The sequence below is a fragment of the Haliotis asinina genome, chromosome 1 (genome assembly GCF_037392515.1).
Source record: "Haliotis asinina isolate JCU_RB_2024 chromosome 1, JCU_Hal_asi_v2, whole genome shotgun sequence".
NCBI classification, from domain to species: Eukaryota; Metazoa; Mollusca; class Gastropoda; order Lepetellida; family Haliotidae; genus Haliotis; species Haliotis asinina.
In genome coordinates this window covers 48,774,062-48,794,445 of record NC_090280.1, presented here as the reverse complement: position 1 = coordinate 48,794,445, position 20,384 = coordinate 48,774,062, and the positions used below count along the sequence as shown (strand labels likewise).

At 44.6% G+C, this 20,384-nt stretch overlaps 1 protein-coding gene across 1 annotated transcript; it reads left to right on the top strand.

Moving 5' to 3' along the window:
- Positions 1-10,710: 10,710 nt before the first annotated feature.
- LOC137273243 (trichohyalin-like) lies at positions 10,711-19,932 on the top strand. The gene is made up of 9 exons (XM_067805765.1): positions 10,711-11,481; positions 11,776-11,949; positions 12,217-12,645; positions 12,688-13,254; positions 13,441-13,578; positions 13,909-14,622; positions 14,809-15,450; positions 15,493-16,089; positions 19,918-19,932. Exons 1-9 carry the CDS (start codon positions 10,711-10,713, stop codon positions 19,930-19,932), a joined length of 4,047 nt encoding a protein of 1,348 aa, XP_067661866.1.
- The last annotated feature ends 452 nt before the right edge of the window (positions 19,933-20,384 follow it).

Here is a 20,384-nt window from a genome sequence, read left to right as displayed (position 1 = left end):
ATACCCTATTTATAAGAATATTTGTTTCTAGAATATTATGGACAAGGGTAAGACTATTGGAATGTTTCTCAGATGAAAAAGAGAGAACATCCCTCCTTCAGAGTTCATGCAAAATTCATGAGGAGGGCAAGTGAGACTGGAAGGTTAAAGAAGAGAACCAAAAGCTCAATCAAAAGACAGGTAGCATCTGACAGGCATCAAAGGGAGTCAGGTGCCGGAGAGGTGTATATAAGGTGGAGGAAGTGTCTAAAAATAGAGAGGGGGAAATCTAGGTAATGACGTCAAGGAACGTTCTTAATTTTATAGGGGATGTCATTTTGTACATGGCAAGCAGGGATGGCTGTGGAGTCACTTTGTACAAAAGCTTTTATAGGGGTCATTCACACTGTACATGCTTCTTTATTAAAATCATCATCACACCCCCTTCACGCAAACCCGCAGCCGTAAATTATGAACGGTCCCCAAGTAAGTGGCCATTTAACAGCAGTCAAGGACAACAGGATAATGAGTGAGTCAGTGAGTTTAGTTTTACTGCCCTCAGCAACACTAGCTGTATGCCGGTGGTCTGTAAATAATCGAGTCTGGACCAGACAATCCAGTGCTCAACAGCATGACCACATATAATGACCACAACAAAAATAGTAATGATGGGTGCAAATGTATAGATACATTTTTGGGATATTTTCTCGCGAATGCAAGAAGACAAGTGAATAATGTCGAGGTTTCCCGTCTTTTCTTGACATATAGGCAAATAATGTTCGGTTGACTCGGCTGAGTAATGAGTAATGGGTGTTCACAATGTGGAGATTAAAGAGCTAGGCAGTAATTTGTAGGGCCATGACAATACTGGGACAAGTATGTTTAAGAAACACTCTGATCACAGACCATATAGATGGTCTCTGCATCTGCACTAATGTACAAGCGTCCTCTTGCTTTAACTGATATAGTTCAGGGCCAAAGTGTGGCCTCATAACGCTAGAACATGACGGGAGAGCGAACTGAATTTCTAAATTGTTATTAGATGACCATTGAAACTCGGGTGAAAATGAAGTGTGCACACGCCCCACCCCCTACCCCCCGTTTTGTCAATAGTATACATGCTCGCCCATCCTCTACCCACTCCTTTCTGAAAAAGGTGTATCAGTCCCTGGAAGCTGACCTCAATCGTTGTTCTGGGCTAACTGGCTGTTTTATTGTTTTTACATCCGTGATCAACGCAAACAACATGAGGCAATATGAACGTTTCTGCTACCAACGTAAGTTTAGATCAGTACATCCAGGCGAGGCTGCAGAGTAGTCACGTGACATTCCACGATTGCACTGAAAGAATGTAGACACTGTCGTGTTGCTATTTGCAAAATGTGAGTTGAACTGAGCAGAGGTCATGTCAAATATATAAACTGTTAAGTGGCGTTATTGCTGCGTATGTGTTCGAAGAAGGTATATTATATTATAGGATTTAGAGAGTAATAATTATTCACCCGTCTTTCATTATAAGGCGAGTGATAGTTATATGTCATTACAGCAACACATTTAAATATACTGAAGTAAATATGAATCAAACCATTTTTTTTTAAATTTTTAATGTGATGTCTGTAAGAAAAACGTTCACAAATATGAAGCGACAAGTATATGTATATGGAAGTGACAAAACTCATTAAAGCAACAGTCATTACTGCAGCCAAACCTGATTACGGGCCAGTGCCACGCACGTGATAAGACGCACTGGTGATGCCAGGTAGATTATAGTCATATGATACATTCTCTATGTACACAATGATACAAAGTATCTTACAATGTTGTGCTAAGAATCGGGGAACATGGCTACACGATAACGAATGCATCACAATGTCATTACCGAAACGCCCCAAACATCAAAATCTGTACATTGTGTCACAGTGGTATTAAAGCTGACGAAAGTAATAACTGCCACGGTTTTGTGAATGCACTCAGAGCACTTACAAACTACTTGGTTTGATAAGAATAATTATTATACAATGAAGAAGAAAATAACATTTACCATAGTTGCATTGTGTTTAAAACACTTAACCATGATAAATAATCTCTTATGTGTCTTGTTGAATTGGGAAAATAACCAGGTAAGAAAGTGGCATTAATGATATCTGATTCATCCTTAAGCAAAGTTATTTCAAGTAACTTAATTATTTTGAGAGCCAAACAAGTAAAATAATTATTTGCTGTGGGTTTACCGATAGTTAATTGGTGTGTATAACGGTGGAGGGTATGAGAGTGGGGTGTATAAGGGTGGTGAGTGTGTGAGTGGTGTGTATAAGGGTGGAGAGTGTGTGAGTGAGGAGAATATAAGGATGGAGGGTATGTGAGTGGTGTGTATAAGGATGGAGAGTGTGCGAGTGAGGAGAATATAAGGCTGGGATATGGTGTGAGTGAGGTGTGTATAAGGGTGGAGGATATGAGACTGGGGTGTATAATAACGGAGAGTGTGTGTCAGGTGTATATAAGGGTGAATGATATGGGAGTGGGGTGTATAGGGGTGGAGGGTATGGGAGTGGGGTGTATAATAACAGAGTGTGTGAGTGAGGTGTGCATAAGGGTGGAGGGTATGTGAGTGGTGTGTATAAGGATGGAGAGTGTGCGAGTGAGGAGAATATAAGGATGGGATATGAGGGTGAGGTGTATGATAGCGGAGTGTGTGAGTGAGGTGTGTATAAGGGTGGAGGATATGAGACTGGGGTGTATAAAAACGGAGAGTGTGTGTCAGGTGTATATAAGGGTGAATGATATGGGAGTGGGGTGTATAGGGGTGGAGGGTATGGGAGTGGGGTGTATAATAACAGAGTGTGTGAGTGAGGTGTGTATAAGGGTGGAGGGTATGCGAGTGGTGTGTATAAGGATGGAGAGTGTGTGAGTGAGGAGAATATAAGGATGGGATATGAGGGTGGGGTACATAATAGCGGAGTGTGTGAGTGAGGTGTGTATAAGGGTGGAGGATATGAGACTGGGGTGTATAATAACGGAGAGTGTGTGTCAGGTGTATATAAGGGTGAATGATATGGGAGTGGGGTGTATACGGGTGGAGGATATGGGAGTGGGGTGTATAATAACAGAGTGTGTGCGTGAGGTGTGTATAAAGGTGGAGGATATGGGAGTGGGGTGTATAATAGCGGAGTGTGTGAGTGAGGTGTGTATAAGGGTGGAGGATATGGGAGTGGGGTGTATAAGGGTGGAGGGTATTAGATTGGTGCGTATAGGGGCGGAGGGTATGAAGATGGGGTATGGGAGGGTTGAGTGTGCGAGGGGCGTATAAAGGTGAAGGATTTGAGAGTTCGACGTGGGATGGTTGAGCGTGTGAGGGGTATATAAGAGCGGAGAGTGCGTGAGTGTGGGGCGTATAAGGGTGGAGCGTTGAGTGCAAGGTGTATAGGGGTGGAGGGTATGGGAATGTGCAGGGGAGTGTAGAAGGGTTGAGTGCGCGTATAAAGGTTAAGGGTATGAGAGTGGGGTGTATAAGGGTGGAGGGTGTGAGAGCGGGGCAAGGGAGAATTGATTTTGGAAAGTATAAGGGCGGAGCGTATAAGAGTATGGCTTGGGAACATTTAGTGTGTAAGTGTAGGGTGTATAAGAGTGGGGGGTGAGTGTGTGAGCGTGGACTGTTTAAGGGTGGAGGGTATGAGAGTAGGGTGTGGGAGGGTTACTAATGTGAGTGAGGTGTGTACAAGCGCGGATGTGTCTTGAGATCTGTTTTAGTCTCTCTCCGAGGAAGCATACAACATTATCGCTCTATGTCTCACTGCTGTGTCTGTGGACCCAGTGCATTCCAGCACCACAGAGGTGGCGATCAACTGGAACATTAAAAAGAACTATTCCGTACAAGTCCCAACATTTAAATACACATTTAGTTTAGCAGTGTTTACTGTATTCAATAGAACCGCAGAGGTGGCCATTCACAGAAATATCACCCCTCAGTCCTACTTTGTACAATTCATACACTGTGCGCAGACCCTTCATACAGTCGCCACAAAACACTCCATGCATTGCTTGTCCGTTGCACAGGTTGTCAGGAGCCACATTCAGATTCATATACAGAGCAAGGGCCCTTTGTTATGCCAATGCAGCCCTGGTCGAGAACCAGTGGTATAATAGCCAGGAAAGTATTGTACATGTATAGCGAAAATGACGTTAAATTGTCACAGAGGCCTATTGCCAACGTCACACCTGGTCATCAAAGTCGGTATAATTATAATGATGTTCACATACTTGGGACGTTTCGCGTGTCAGTATATAACACAGTCTGAGAGTGTTAACACATTGGTACCTGATTATAGACCTTCAGATCTGGTAGTGTTAACATGGTCTAACTACAGGCCTATAGACCAGACAGGTCTGACAGTGTTAACATTGTCTAAATACATACCTATAGACCAACAGGTCTGGTAGTGTTAACATGGTCCACCTACATAACTACAGACCAGACAGGTCTGACAGTGTTAACATGGTCTAACTACACAACTATAGACCAGGCAGGTCTGACAGTGTTAACATGGTCTAACTACACAACTACAGACCAGGCAGGTCTGTTAGTGCTAACATGCTCTAACTACATAACCATACACCTCGTAGGTCTGGTGGTGTTAATGTGCTGGTGTAGAAAGCCTCACTTTATGCCTACATAACAGGCGCCCCGTGGCAGTGTGATAGTGAGCTCTGACCTTCCCTACAAACACCATTGAATGGGACAATGCCATCTCTCTTTCAATGCCGGTAACTGACTGACGCTCCCAATAAACACACTCTATTCTACCGATTGAAAACCGTAGTCAGGACAGATACAGATGGGATACCCGAACTAGAGACAGAGATGTGTCCTCATCATGTGTCATGTGTGCTTCAGAGGATGTTTGATTGACAGATGACATCGCCATGGTAATGGGGAAGATGAGCGGACATCACGTGATGCGATACGTGTGGGTGTACTTTAGCTGGATTGTCGCACAGTTGTGCACAGGTAGGTAACTACCGACACGGTTCAACTGTACCTGTCTGTCAGAAAGGGCTGCTCTCCATGCTGCTCTGTACTGGAATACATATACATACACAACAAACAAACAAGCATACACAATACAGTTACTGTTACGTGGTGTAAATACATATATGTCTGTAGTGACCTCCCCACGAAATAACAAAACACGAAAACAACGTTGGAGTGGCAGGATTATTTACATTTTTAAAACTGTAACCCATATACAAGAAGGTTTGTCACGCTGTCCCTCAACGATTGTTTTAGTTACCATAAATTCTAGCGGATGTGCGACAATGTTGTATTTTGATTCCGTGTTTGTTTTCATTATTTGTAAATCGTGTTAATGTGTTTCAGTTATTTGGGATTGTAGTTCTCGTATAACCTGTTCGCATCCAAATCTCGCAAATAAAGCCAGTCAAACATTTTCTCCTGTTGTCATAAAACCTATATCTCATGCTGTTCTGTTAAAGCTTCGATGTTGAGAAACCTCTAATATTCTTCGGAAATATGAGTTTTCGAAGAGGAGTCTGTCATCGAAGAAATTCATATAAAGTTTTCCCAGTATGTATCAACGGTTAGTGACACACGTTTGATATGTTCCTGTCTTAACTGCATTTGTCAGACATGATGTGCCATGTTGATACTTTGTTGAGAATGGCAACGTTCTAGAAATGCCAGATATACGTACAGTGTCCAAAACACTCTCATCTTATGATGTACAGTGTGGATGTACACACCCACACAAACATTGTTCGCCAAACATGGATGTATTACGTTAAATTAGTATTGGTGGGGAAGGGAGTTGAGTGTAAAGATGTCTGAACTTGAAACATCGATTAAACAATTGTCATACACCCTATATATTGATATTTTTTCTGCCTATTCTTCATGGAATATGTACTACAGGATGAAAGAGACATATTGTGTGGAACAATACCTGTCAAATATACCTCTCCAAAAGGGAAACGAAAAGGCGAGTTGTATTTTTTAAAAGTACCTATTGTTGTTTAAACAATCCTGAAAATATGTTACAAAATTGCTGATAACATGATTTCACACAACTGCACAAGTAAAAATCGATTTTACTTGTTGATTTTCATGAGATTTCCTACAAAGATTAGAAAGGCATCGCCACAACGCAACAGGAATCATTTTCCAGTTGTATTTGTGGAGCAAACAGCATGCACTGCCTGGCAATAAAAATCCAGATTACTTTCAGAAATTGGCATTCGTTTTGAAAGAGTTTCAAGGTCAAATCACCACGGCACGTCTTGACTCTGCAACACGGAACATTGCCATTGGAAGAATGCATGCTGGAGATTACCAATATTCTGTTCAGGCGTCCGAATGTTAGTCTGCGCAAGATACACCCGTGAAGGTCTCGGGGTAGAACATGCCTTCAGCAACCCATGCTTGCCATAAAAGGCGACTCAGCTTGTCGTAAGAGGCGACTAACGGGATCGGGTGGTCAGGCTCGTTGACTTGGTTGACACGTCATCGGTTCCCAATTGCGCAGATCGATGCTCATGTTGTTGATCACTGGATTGTCTGGTCCAGACTCGACTATTTACAGACTGCCGCCACATAGCTGGAACATTGCTAAGTGCGGCGTAAAACTAAACTCACTCACTCACTCACTGAGCAAGATACCATGGCTTGTAGCCCGTTGCAACCAAACGGGTATAGCATATGACCTTCCCCGTATAGGCAAACCCCAAGTTACCACTGCAGTCCAAGATCGGTACATCCGGGGGCAACAGTTGCGTGATCGTACTGCCATGGGCGAGAGCGCAACAGCCAGAATGCATGGACTTAAGAGGATATCCTGTCAAACTGAACGGAACAGGTGGAAAGAGATTGGTCTGAGAGTCAGGAACCACGACGTCAGAGTCGTGCTACGCCGTCACCATCGCGCTCAGCGTCTCCGTTATATAAAAGTTTCCACTCGGTTGTATATACACTACCTTCTTCTAAACTGGTGTAAAAACTCATGCACTAAAGTCTATTTGTGGACGATTTATACAGGGTTGACATTTGCCCCATCTAGAAACTTATCTCTAACTTTGAAAAGAAACGCACAGAGAATACAGAAGATCAGAGATAAAGAAATGGCAGATGCTTTATGAAAGACTGACCCACATTTTACTCACATTTTGCTTAAAGAGGGTCAGTTAGGGTACCAGTAATGTTTTACGGGATGACCGTTCAGAATACTACAAGAGCCACAGGAAGATGGGTATCATAAGAACACCCACAGAAGACGACAGAATATATCACACCTGAAAACGAGAAAACACACAACTGGAAAGAAAGTAAAACACATTTTCAGAACGTCGTAGGCGAATTAACGAAAGTAGTGAGGCCATCCAAACATGGACCAGCTATACAAATCAGGATCTCGGGCCATCCGAGCGATTGAGCTGATCCAATGGATCTTAGAGCTGCAAATCCGCAGAGGAAAGAATGTCATGGAACAGTTTTTGTGTCACAAATAGCTCAAGAAGTATCAGCTGCACTGCTAAAACGTTGAGTTTGTCTCAGAAGACGCGTCATATGTACCATTGATGCCATTCTGCCAGACTGCATGCCTTCATCTGAATCTGAAGGTGGTTGTTTACTGGACTGATGGACCAACAAGTAAACAGCTAAATAAACAGTTTCAGTCGGAGAGGAGGAGGAGTTTGTTGGGATGAGAAGGACAATCACAGTTGTATTGAATGCATCTCCTTCGTGATCAGTATAAGTCTACATAGTCGTGGCAGTTGCAGTGTTCCCAGAACGAGTTTTGTTGAATTGTTCTGTCATATTTCAAACTACTGGGGTTATTCTTGAATTAAGAGGATGAAAACTACGGTTGGGAAGGTCTCAGCGCACTCCTTGACAGATATGTGAAATGTGGCCTTGAGTGTTTCAACTGAAAGTTTTGTGGTTTTGAAATGATGTCTAGGGATTCCCAATCTTTCTGTTTCCCGTTACTTGTTTTCAGTATGCTTAGATAATCCTCTAAAATATTGTCGTAAAATATTGAACAGTGACTGCCAGATTCCAGCATGCCTACACGACGTTCAGTGACGTTTAAATGGGTATCTCAGAATAATGATTAATGTAGAGGAAATGTGCTAGAAAACTGTTTTCAAACAAACACACGTTACCTCACTCGACTGTGTTCAGTAAATGCTGAAGCATGTTTCATGATCATTCGGTATCTTCGTGAGGTGAGGTGAGGTGAGGTGAGGTGAGGTGAGGTGAGGTGAGGTGAGGTGAGGTGAGGTGAGGTGAGGTGAGGTGAGGTGAGGGTTCACCCACATAGCCACACGCCTGTGTCCGAGCTAGCAGTTGTACTTGTTTCATTGTTATATCTTTATCAGTCTCGATAGCAATTTTTACCGACACGCCACTGAAAGGTACGTAATCAAAGAATACATAAACTTTAGTGACTGTCAAACTGATTCATCAGATACTATTGACAACGTCACCCAAACACAACCACCCTCAGATACAACATACAAAATTCATGACATGAATGTGCTCCACTCTTTACACAGGCACCCTGATCGGTGTTAACCTAGCTGTAATAATTCCTTTGGTACAGCAAGCGGATCCTAACATCATTTTATGGACGATAATACCCATCCAGGGGTGATAATGCCTCAGAAAGAGTTGCTAACGATGTTGTTTAGATCAACAACATCACACATGGACTGGCCTGCAAGGTCACTTGATCGTAATCCCATAGAACATGCTTGGGACATTATTGGAAGTCTTGTTTACTGTCTCCTTGTTCAGCTCCAGCCTCTGGAAGACCTTGAGCAGGCGTTATAGAACGAATGTCAGAACATTTCACAACAGCAACTTTAAAGGGTCATTTGGTCAATGCAAAGACGTTTAGACGCTTGCATTGGAGCTCATAATGGTCATACGGTTACTGAACAATGCCTCACTGTCCAAATTTGACTTAGATGTTAACGTTAACATATTGCTCCATCAATGTTTCACGGGTGCATGAATTTGATGATTTGTAAATCTGTTATTGCTATATACCATTTCATTTGATTTTGTTAACGTGTGTACATATGTTTCGTTTCTCTATTGCGTCATTTCAGGATTTGACATTTTTCTAAAAATGGAAATGTGATGAGACTGAAAGTTCAAGTTGCTTAACCTTTTGTGAGGAGTATAGAGTTTAGCATGTTTTGATATTGATAACATTTTCGTCTCCCCTATTTAAGTAAGTTAACTCGACCTGCCGTTTATGCCATTTGACCTCCCTGTTATGTAGAGTAGCTCATGTCATCGAATGCCGAATGCATATATATGTATCTGCCGAACACAGACAAGGTAGCAACAATCATTCGGTCGACACAGTTTGTTCAGCTTGACATGTGCTACTCTACACAGTCACTCATCAGTTACTCTCACAATCCAGTTCACTCTTGCTATCGGTCTCTATGCCCACTTCGGTTATCACTGGAAACACCACTTGCTGCTGCTGATCGCTGTCTCAAAGCCCGCATCGGAAACATTAAACCACCTTTAGCTTCTTGTTTAAAGAAAGTAGGGTAATTGCTGACTATTTCCCGTAACTGAGAGGTCAAATGGCGACGTACCTTGTCTGTGTTGTTCAAACATGTTTGACAATCAACTGACAAAGGTGCACCTCCTCATAATAACAGACTCAACCCGTTGTGAAAAGGTCATGCAATGCATTAGAATTCTTTTGATCAGGTCAAGCTGAACACACTGTAAGTCAGTATGTATACCTATAAGTCGATGAGCTTGTTGGATACCTGTGGTGGTCGGTTCGACGTTAAATCAAACAGTGAGGTTACATTTCGAGGGAGAATTGTGTGAGAGGTGTAACATGTCTAACATATTAATATGGCGATTTGATTTTGCCTTACAGAGTTACCTTCCGTGAGTGGCGGGGCTGTGGCGTTTCAGAGCTCAGGCATTACGGGAACCAACGTGACCTTGACCTGTTCAGCGAACTTGGAACCTGGAGAAACATTCCAGAATCTGATCATAGAGCGGAGGCGTCCAACCGCTAACTATTTCTTAGGGGTTGGACAAGTGTCAAGGTCATTCACTTCCACTATCACCGACCTTACGCTGAAGAACAACGTAACCTTGACCTTTGTCGAGGAGACACAGGTGGCACTGATGACACTGATTAATGTGGGCAGATGGGCGGATGGTGTCTACACGTGTCATGTGTACTACAGGTCATTTCAGGGCAGTCTGTTCAATAAGAGTGATTCAACAATCATTGGGACAGGTAGGGGTAAACAAATAGTAAAGAATATTAATACAGGTGCATAGAAATGGTATCTTGTATTTTGGTTCCATGTGATACCTTTCACGTCTTAAAACTTAAACAAGATCGTAGAAAACTCAAGTGAAAAGAAAGTAAACATATGTATATCAAATACAACAATGAAACATTGACACACGTGCTGACACTTTTACAGGAGGTGGTGGTGGAACAACGACTGACTCTGGTACAGGAGCTAGTGGTGGAGCAACAACTGACTCAGGTACAATAGGTGGTGGTGGAACAACAACTGATTCTGGTACTGGTACAGGAGGTGGTAGGGGAACAACGACTGACTCTGGTACAGGAGGTGGTGGTGGAACAACGACGGACTCTGGTACAGGAGGTGGTGGTGGAACAACGACTGACTCTGGTATAGGAGGTGGTGGAAGAACAACAAATGACTTTAGTGCAGGAGGTAGTGGAAGAACAACGATTGAATCGGGGACTGCAGGTGGTAGTGGAACTACGATCAACTCCGGTACAGGAGGTGGTGATGGAACAACAACTGACTCAAGTACAGGAGGTGGTGGTGGAACAACAACTGACTCAGGTACAGGAGGAGGTGGTGGAACAACAACTGATTCTGGTTCTGGTACAGGAGGTGATGGTGGAACAACAACTGACTCAGGTACAGGAGGTGGTGGTGGAACAACAACTGACTCAGGTACAGGAGGTGGTAGTGGAAGAACGACTGGTACTGGCACAGGAGGTGGTGGTGGAACAGCAACTGATTCAAGTACAGGAAGTGGTGGAAGAACAACGACTGATTCTGGTACAGGAGGTGGTGGTGGAATATCGACTGACTCTGGTACAGGAGGTGGTGGTGGAACAACAACTGACTTTGGTACAGGAGGTAGTGGAAGAACAACGACTGATTCGGGGACTGGAGGTGGTAGTGGAACATCGACTGACTCTGATACAGGAGGTGGTGGTGGAACATCGACTGACTCTGATACAGGAGGTGGTGGTGGAACAACAAGTGTCTCTGGTACAGGAGGTGGTGGTGGAACAACAACTGACTCAGGTGCGGCAGGTGGTGGTGGAACAACAACTGACTCAGGTGCAGGAGGTGGTGGTGGAACAACAAGTGTCTCTGGTACAGGAGGTGGTGGTGGAACAACAACTGACTCAAGTACAGGAGGCGGTGGTGGAACAACAACTGACTCTGGTATAGGAGGTGGTGGTGGAACAACAACTGACTTTGGTACAGGAGGTGGTAGTGGAACAACAACTGACTCTGGTATAGGAGGTGGTGGTGGAACAACGAGTGTCTCTGGTGCAGGAGGTGGTGGTGGAACAACGTCTGGTACGGGTACAGGAGGTGGTGGTGGAACAACGACTGATTCTGGTACAGGAGGTGGTGGTGGAACAACGACGGACTCTGGTACAGGAGGTGGTGGTGGAATAACGACTGACTCTGGTATAGGAGGTGGTGGTGGAACAACAACTGACTTTGGTACAGGAGGTAGTGGAAGAACAACGACTGATTCGGGGACTGCAGGTGGTAGTGGAACATCGACTGACTCTGATACAGGAGGCGGTGGTGGAACAACAACTGACTCAGGTGCAGGAGGTGGTGGTGGAACATCGACTGACTCTGATACAGGAGGTGGTGGTGGAACAACAACTGACTCAGGTGTAGGAGGTGGTGGTGGAACAACAAGTGTCTCTGGTACAGGAGGTGGTGGTGGAACAACAACTGACTCAAGTACAGGAGGCGGTGGTGGAACAACAACTGACTCTGGTATAGGAGGTGGTGGTGGAACAACAACTGACTTTGGTACAGGAGGTGGTAGTGGAACAACAACTGACTCTGGTACAGGAGGTGGTGGTGGAGCAACGACTGATTCAGGTACAGGAGGTGGTGTTGGAACAACAACTGATTCTGGTGCTGATACAGTAGGTGGTGGTGGAACAACGACTGACTCAGGTACAGGAGGTGGTGGTGGAACAACAACTGATTCAGGTACAGGAGGTGGTGTTGGAACAACAACTGATTCAGGTACTGATACAGGAGGTGGTAGTGGAACAACAACTGACTCAGGTACAGGAGGTGGTGGTGGAGCAACGACTGGCTCTGGTACAGGAGGTGGTGGTGGAACAACAACTGACTCAGGTACAGGAGGTGGTAGTGGAACAACGACTGACTCTGGTACAGCAGGTGGTGGTGGAACAACGACTGACTCTGATACAGGAGGTGGTGGTGGAACAACGACTGGTACTGGCACAGGAGGTGGTAGGGAAACAACGACTGACACTGGTACAGGAGGGGGTGCGGGAACAGCAACTGATTCAAGTACAGGAGGTGGTGGTGCAACAGCGACTGACTCAGGTACAGGAGGTGATGGTAGAACAATAACTGACTCTGGTATAGGAGGTGGTGGTGGAACAACAACTGATTCAAGTACCGGAAGTGGTGGAAGAACAACGACTGATTCTGGCTCAGGAGGTGGTGGTGGAACATCGACTGACTCAGGTACAGGAGGTGGTAGTGGAACAACAACTGATTCAAGTACAGGAAGTGGTGGAAGAACAACGACTGTTTCTGGCTCAGGAGGTGGTGGTGGAACATCGACTGACTCAGGTACAGGAGGTGTTAGGGGAACAACGACTGGTACTGGCACAGGAGGTGGTGGTGGAACAACAACTGACTCAGGTCCGGGAGGTGGTGGTCGAACAACGACTAGTACTGGCACAGGAGGTGGTGGAACAACGACTGACTCTGGTACAGGAGGTGGTGGTGGAACAACAACTGATTCAAGTACAGGAAGTGGTGGAAGAACAACGACTGATTCTGGCTCAGGAAGTGGTGGAAGAACAACGACGGACTCTGGTACAGGAGGTGGTAGTCGAACGACGACCAACTCTGGTACAGGAGGTGGTGGTGGAACAACAACTGACTCAGGTACAGGAGGTGGTGGTGGAACAACAACTGACTCTGGTATAGGAGGTGGTGGTGGAACAACGACTGGTACTGGCACAGGAGGTGGTAGGGAAACAACGAGTGTCTCTGTTACAGGAGGTGGTGATCGAACAACAACTGACTCAAATACGGGAGGCGGTGGTGGAATAACGACTGATTCAAGTACAGGAAGTGGTGGAAGAACAACGACTGATTCTGGCTCAGGAAGTGGTGGAAGAACAACGACGGACTCTGGTACAGGAGGTGGTAGTCGAACGACGACCAACTCTGGTACAGGAGGTGGTGGTGGAACAACAACTGACTCAGGTACAGGAGGAGGTGGTGGAACAACAACTGACTCTGGTATAGGAGGTGGTGGTGGAACAACGACTGGTACTGGCACAGGAGGTGGTAGGGAAACAACGAGTGTCTCTGTTACAGGAGGTGGTGATCGAACAACAACTGACTCAAATACGGGAGGCGGTGGTGGAATAACGACTGATTCTGGTATAGGAGGTGGTGGTGGAAGAACGACTGACTTTGGTACAGGAGGTGGGGGTGGAACAACGACTGCCACTGGCACAGGAGGTGGTGGGGAAACAACGACGGACTCTGGTACAGGAGGTGGTAGTGGAACAACAACTGCCTCAAGTACAGGAGGTGGTGGTGGAACAACAACTGACTCTGGTATAGGAGGTGGTGGTGGAACAACAACTGACTCAGGTACAGGAGGTGGTGGTGGAACAACGACTGGTACAGGCACAGGAGGTCTTGGGGAAACAACGACTGACACTGGTACAGGAGGGGGTAGGGGAACAACAACTGACTCTGGTACAGGAGGTGGTGGTGGAACAACGAGTGTCTCTGGTGCAGGAGGTGGTGGTGGAACAACGACTGGTACCGGCACAGGAGGGGATGGGGAAACAACGACTGGCTCTGGTACAGGAGGTGTTAGTGGAACAACGACTGACTCTGATACAGGAGGTGGTGGTGAAACAACGACCAGCTCTGGTACAGGAGGTGGTGGTGGAACAACGACTGATTCGGGGACTGGAAGTGGTAGTGGAACGACGAGTGTCTCTGGTACAGGAGGTGGTGGTGAAACAACAACTGACTCAGGTACAGGAGGTGGTGGTGGAACAACGACTGACTCTGATACAAGAGGGGGTGGTGGAACAACGACTGTCTCTGGTACAGGAGGTGGTGGTGAAAGAACGACCAGCTCTGGTACAGGAGGTGGTGGTGGAACAACTACTGACTCTGATACAGGAGGGGGTGGTGGAACAACGAGTGTCTCTGGTACAGGAGGTGGTGGTGAAAGAACGACCAGCTCTGGTACAGGAGGTGGTGGTGGAACAACAACTGACTCCGGTACAGGAGGTGGTGGTGGATCAACAACTGCCGCTGGTACAGGAGGTGGTGGTGGAATAACGACGGACTCCGGTATAGGAGGGGGTGGAAGAACAGCGACTGATTCGTTGACTGGAAGTGGTAGTGGAACGACGACCAGCTCTGGTGCAGGAGATGGTGATGGAAGAACAACTGTCTCTAGTACAGGAGGTGGTGGTGGAACAACGACTGACTCTGGTATAGGAGGGGGTGGAAGAACAGCGACTGATTCGGGGACTGGAGGTGGTAGTGGAACAACGACTGACTCTGGTACAGGAGGTGGTGGTGGAACAACAACTGACTCAGGTACAGGAGGTGGTGGTGAAACAACTACTGGGTCTGGTACAGGAGGTGGTGGTGAAACAACAACTGACTCAGCTACAGGAGGTGGTGGTGGAACAACGACTGGTACTGGCACAGGAGGTGGTAGGGGAACAACTGATTCAAGTACACGAGGTGGTGTTGGAACAACAACTGACTCTGGTACTGGTACAGGAGGTGGTGGTGGAACAACAACTGACTCAGGTACAGGAGGTGGTAGTGGAACAACGACTGGTACTGGCACAGGAGGTGGCAGGGGAACAACTTACTCTGGTACAGGAGGTGGTGGTGGAACAACAACTGATTCAAGTACAGGAGGTGGTGGTGGAACAACAACTGACTCTGGTACAGGAGGTGGTGGTGGAACAACAACTGACTCCGGTACAGGAGGTGGTGGTGAAACAACGACTGACTCAGATACAGGAGGTGGTGGTGGAACAACTACTGGCTCTGGTACAGGAGGTGGTGGTGAAGCAACAACTGACTCAGATACAGGAGGTGGTGGTGGAACAACCACTGGCTCTGGTACAGGAGGTGGTGGTGGAGGAACGACTAACTCTGGTATAGGAGGGGGTGGAAGAACAGCAACTGATTCGGGGACTGGAGGTGGTAGTGGAACAACGACCAGCTCTGGTACAGGAGGTGGTGGTGGAACAACAACTGACTCTGGTACTGGAGGTGGTGGTGAAACAACAACTAACTCTGGCACAGGAGGTGGTGGTGGAACAACAACTGACTCTGTTACAGGAAGTGGTGTTGGAACAACAACTGACTCTGGTACTGGTACAGGAGGTGGTGGTGGAACAACAACTGCCTCAGGTACAGGAGGTGGTGGTGGAACAACGACTAGTACTGGCACAGGAGGTGGCAGGGGAACAACTAACTCTGGTACAGGAGGTGGTGGTGAAACAACAACTGATTCAAGTACAGGAGGGGGTGGTGGAACAACAACTGACTCTGGTACAGGAGGTGGTGGTGGAACAACAACTGACTCAGATACAGGAGGTGGTGGTGGAACAACAACTGACTCAGATACAGGAGGTGGTGGTGGAAGAACAACTGACTCTGGTACAGGAGGAGGTGGTGGAACAACTACTGGGTCTGGTTCAGACGGTGGTGGTGAAACAACGACTGGTTTTGGTACAGGTGGTGGAACAACAACTGGTAATTAAAATGTCTAAACACACATCATGGCGACAACACAGATACACACAGATACACACACACTGATATCTTGAGCTGATGGATCCAAACATTGTTGGCCGTTTAAGTACTTTTTTTCATTACGTTTTCCTCTCCTTTCGTTCCTTGCAGTTTATGTCTTATTTGTACTTATCTTACGGTTCAGTGTTTCCTACTATCGCATTATCTTTACTCTTTCTTTCCACAGGTCGGACCGGTGGAAGCACAGGTCTTAAAGGCTGTACGTATAACAGTTGCTTTAATGATATCGACGGGCTCTGATGATGTTCACAATGACCAGTTACTGACAACTGACAATGACAACATGCACTGCAGTTACGTTAAGGGACCGTCTACATCATTATATTCTGCCCAGATATTAAGCCGACTATAGTGATATATAGCGTGTGGATATATTTATGACTAAAGTCATTGTGAGTGAGTGAGTGAGTTTAGTTTTACGCCACACTCAGCAATATTCCAGCTATATGGCGGCAGTCTGTAAATAATCGAGTCTGGACCAGATAATCCAGTGATGAACAACATGAGCATCGATCTGCGCAATAGGGAACCGATGACATGTGTCAGCCAAGTCAGTGAGCCTGAGCACCCGATCCCGTTAGGCGCCTCTTACGACAAGCATAGTCGCCTTTTATGGCAAGCATGGGTTGCTGAAGGCCTATTCTACCCCGAGACCTTCACAGGTCAACATCCATATAACTAAAACGATCCACGTAACTATTGTGATGCATATAGTCCACACATTCGTATAACTAAAGTGACAGCTAATATTCGGACAGTATGGTGAACGATTTAGCCAAAAGCTGATAACGATGTAATATGAAATTTCATGTCTCACAATGTTGATAAGAATGTTTTTGTCAAGAAATGATTAGAAATTGGCAGTCTTTATAAAAACACCGCATTTAAATAAGTAAAATCCCAATAATCTTGAATGAAAAGTTACAAATTGTGTCCATCACTTTGGTGACTTTTAATGAATAAACACAAACATACTTTTGCAGTTCATTAATAATAACTATTTGATGGGGTCTTACAAAGTCATCATAATTGCTTTTAGTTACGGTAAAACGGTGCTGCCATGAACGAAAACTACCTTTCCGTCTCGATGTGTTTGAATTATTGTAGAAGCATAAAAATATGTTTGCAAAAAACTTTTGATAAAACAAGTACAGTTTGAAGCTTGTGATTTCCAGTTCGTGACATCAGGAATACGGAGACGACAAATACGAAATCTGGCAAAACGGCTTTATGTGTGGCAACAGTGTGATTGAATGAAAAATAAGTCACATCGGCAATATTTCATCCATATCGTGACAACAAACAAGTTATAATTTTACCATGAATATGGGTAAATTATGAAATAAATTGCCAAGAAAGGACGGTAAAATCAACTAGTGTGTCACAGATACCAATTGAAAATTAGTAAGTATCATTAACTATAGACGACAATATAAACATCGAAAATGTATTGCCAGGAGCTGAAGCTAGATCACCATGCTAAAGACCACGGGGACTTACTCTACTCTTGCTCCTGCAAAGGACCCTATTTGGATTCACACCATCCCTTCACACTTTAGCAATTTAAATACATCTGGCCATACATTAAAATAGCATATATACTACGATGAAAAATTGCAGTAGGTTTGAATGCACGGGGACTCAGAAGGACAAACAATTTACAATACTTCAACCTACTTTGAGGGTACAGTGCATGTTAATAAACATTCATCAATGAAATCAATTTCTGTTAAAAATATAATTAAATGAGATTTAACAGCCACCGCGTGTACCCGGAAATAGGTGCGCGAAAGTAGATGTCCACGAATTTGTATTACTGTAAATAAAAGGAATATATCTCGTGTGCCGATATCCATTGACTGTAAGTAAAGTCATCTGCCATGTGCAGATATCCATTAAGTGTTGATAAGATGATATATCTCGTATGCAGGTATCCATTGACTGTAAGTAAAGTCATCTGCCATGTGCAGATATCCATTAAGTGTAGATAAGATGATATATCTCGTATGCAGGTATCCATTGACTGTAAGTAAAGTCATCTGCCATGTGCAGATATCCATTAAGTGTTGATAAGATGATATATCTCGTATGCAGGTATCCACTGACTGTAAGTAAAGTCATCTGCCATGTGCAGATATCCATTAAGTGTTGATAAGATGATATATCTCGTATGCAGGTATCCATTGACTGTAAGTAAAGTCATCTGCCATGTGCAGATATCCATTAAGTGTTGATAAGATGATGTATCTCGTATGCAGGTATCCATTGACTGTAAGTAAAGTCATCTGCCATGTGCAGATATCCATTAAGTGTTGATAATATGATGTATCTCGTATGCAGGTATCCATTGACTGTAAGTAAAGTCATCTGCAATGTGCAGATATCCATTAAGTGTTGATAAGATGATATATCTCGTATGCAGGTATCCACTGACTGTAAGTAAAGTCATCTGCCATGTGCAGATATCCATTAAGTGTTGATAATATGATGTATCTCGTATGCAGGTATCCATTGACTGTAAGTAAAGTGAACTATCATGTGCAGATACGGCCAGTATGTGTTGGTTTCCTTAATACCTACTTCTCACTTACAAGATGCATGATCAGCGTGAGTGTTTCCGGAGTGATTATATTTACCAATGTTTTGTTACAGTGACTTGGATACAGCGACTTTTGTTGATCCTGTGTATAATTCTCGTCTTACAAACTGTGGGTGTGTCCCTGACCATCTACTACATCTGTGAGTACGCCTGTCCTTTACCATAGTCTACATCAGTGAGTACACCTGTCCTTCACCATAAACTACATCTGTGAGTACACCCTGTCCTTTACCATCTACTACACCTGTGAGTACACCTTACCTTCTCCATCTGCTACACCTGTGAGTTCACCAGTCCTTTACCATAGTCTACATCAGTGAGTACACCTGTCCTTCACCATAAACTACATCTGTGAGTACACCCTGTCCTTTACCATCTACTACACCTGTGAGTACACCTTACCTTCTCCATCTACTACACCTGTGAGTTCACCAGTCCTTCACCATCTACTTCATCTCTGAGCACACATGTCCTGCACAATCTCTACCTCTGAGCTCATCACTTCTCCACATGATAATCCGAACTGGTTGTGCATAAAACCCATTTTTGATTCAGATCGTCAAAAAAGGGGGAAAGTGTCACCATCGTAGTGCCAGCGCCACTTTATCTTCAGGAAAACAATGACGATGGAAGAAAGCTATAGTGATTTTGCAGCAGGATGAAAATCACAAGGATGCAAGGCTGCAAGTACACCCGCCCAACGTATGGCGAACGGGGTATATACCTAGGGAAACTAGACGACATTAGACCGCCCTTATGATCCCGCATCCGTCCGGTCACGGAGGATCATTGTCAACATGTGCTGGTTCTAGAGAAACATTCTGTGATATTTTCTTACTCTTCCGATTAGACGTCCTGAAAATGAGAGTATCTGACAAAGTGAAAGGTTTTGCTGCCATGTTGATGTAGACTGCGATCGTGAGCATCCTATATTCGAGTGGATGACGTTGATTTGTCCTCTGGATTCCGGCATAGGTCAAAGGTCATGCGAATATTTAGTCAGCTATAAGGACTATTCCTTTTATAGTGCTGTTACCGAGGGTACGTCAGTTAGGATATGTGATCGTTCATTACATGTACATTCTCATTTAAGTAAGGGATATACTAACGTACTAGTTGGAGTTAGGAGTGTATATGTACGTTGTGTTACATTCTAATTGTGTTCACAGAACATTGAGCCGTAGACAAGTTTTTTAAAGTTCTTAGCAATGTCTGATGTCGTCATGAGTGAACCGATCGGAACACCCACAGGGACAAGGGTGAAAGTGTCGGATGCTGTTCACCATTTAATGTGTTCAGAGTGATTGAGTCCAAATGTTTAGTGTTGTAAATATTTCAGTCTAAATATATCACCAAATGTATTAGAAAAGAGTGTGTATGCCCAGTTAGTATGTCCTGCACAACGTGAAACTGACTCATTTTTTATGTTTTTGTTTCGTCAATATTTTGTATATTCCATAGTAAATAAACATGTTGAACTATACTGAAGATCAAAAGAAACTCAATTTTCGAAAAATTGAAACATACAAGTAAGCGTTCATGTTTATGTTTAGAACAAAAACCAGAACTGCGTTTCTTTTGCTGTTCAGTGTTCTTGCGCAATATGAACTGAAAGTCCTCGTTCTTCCTGTTTGGT

Coding starts and splice junctions, on each gene's coding strand:
- LOC137273243 (XM_067805765.1), top strand. CDS start 10,711: ATGACTTTAGTGCAGGAGGTAGTGGAAGAACAACGATTGAATCGGGGA. Junction 11,482..11,775: donor TGGAACAACAACTGACTCTG/GTATAGGAGGTG, acceptor ACTTTGGTACAG/GAGGTAGTGGAAGAACAACG. Junction 13,255..13,440: donor TGGAACAACAACTGACTCTG/GTATAGGAGGTG, acceptor ATTCTGGCTCAG/GAAGTGGTGGAAGAACAACG.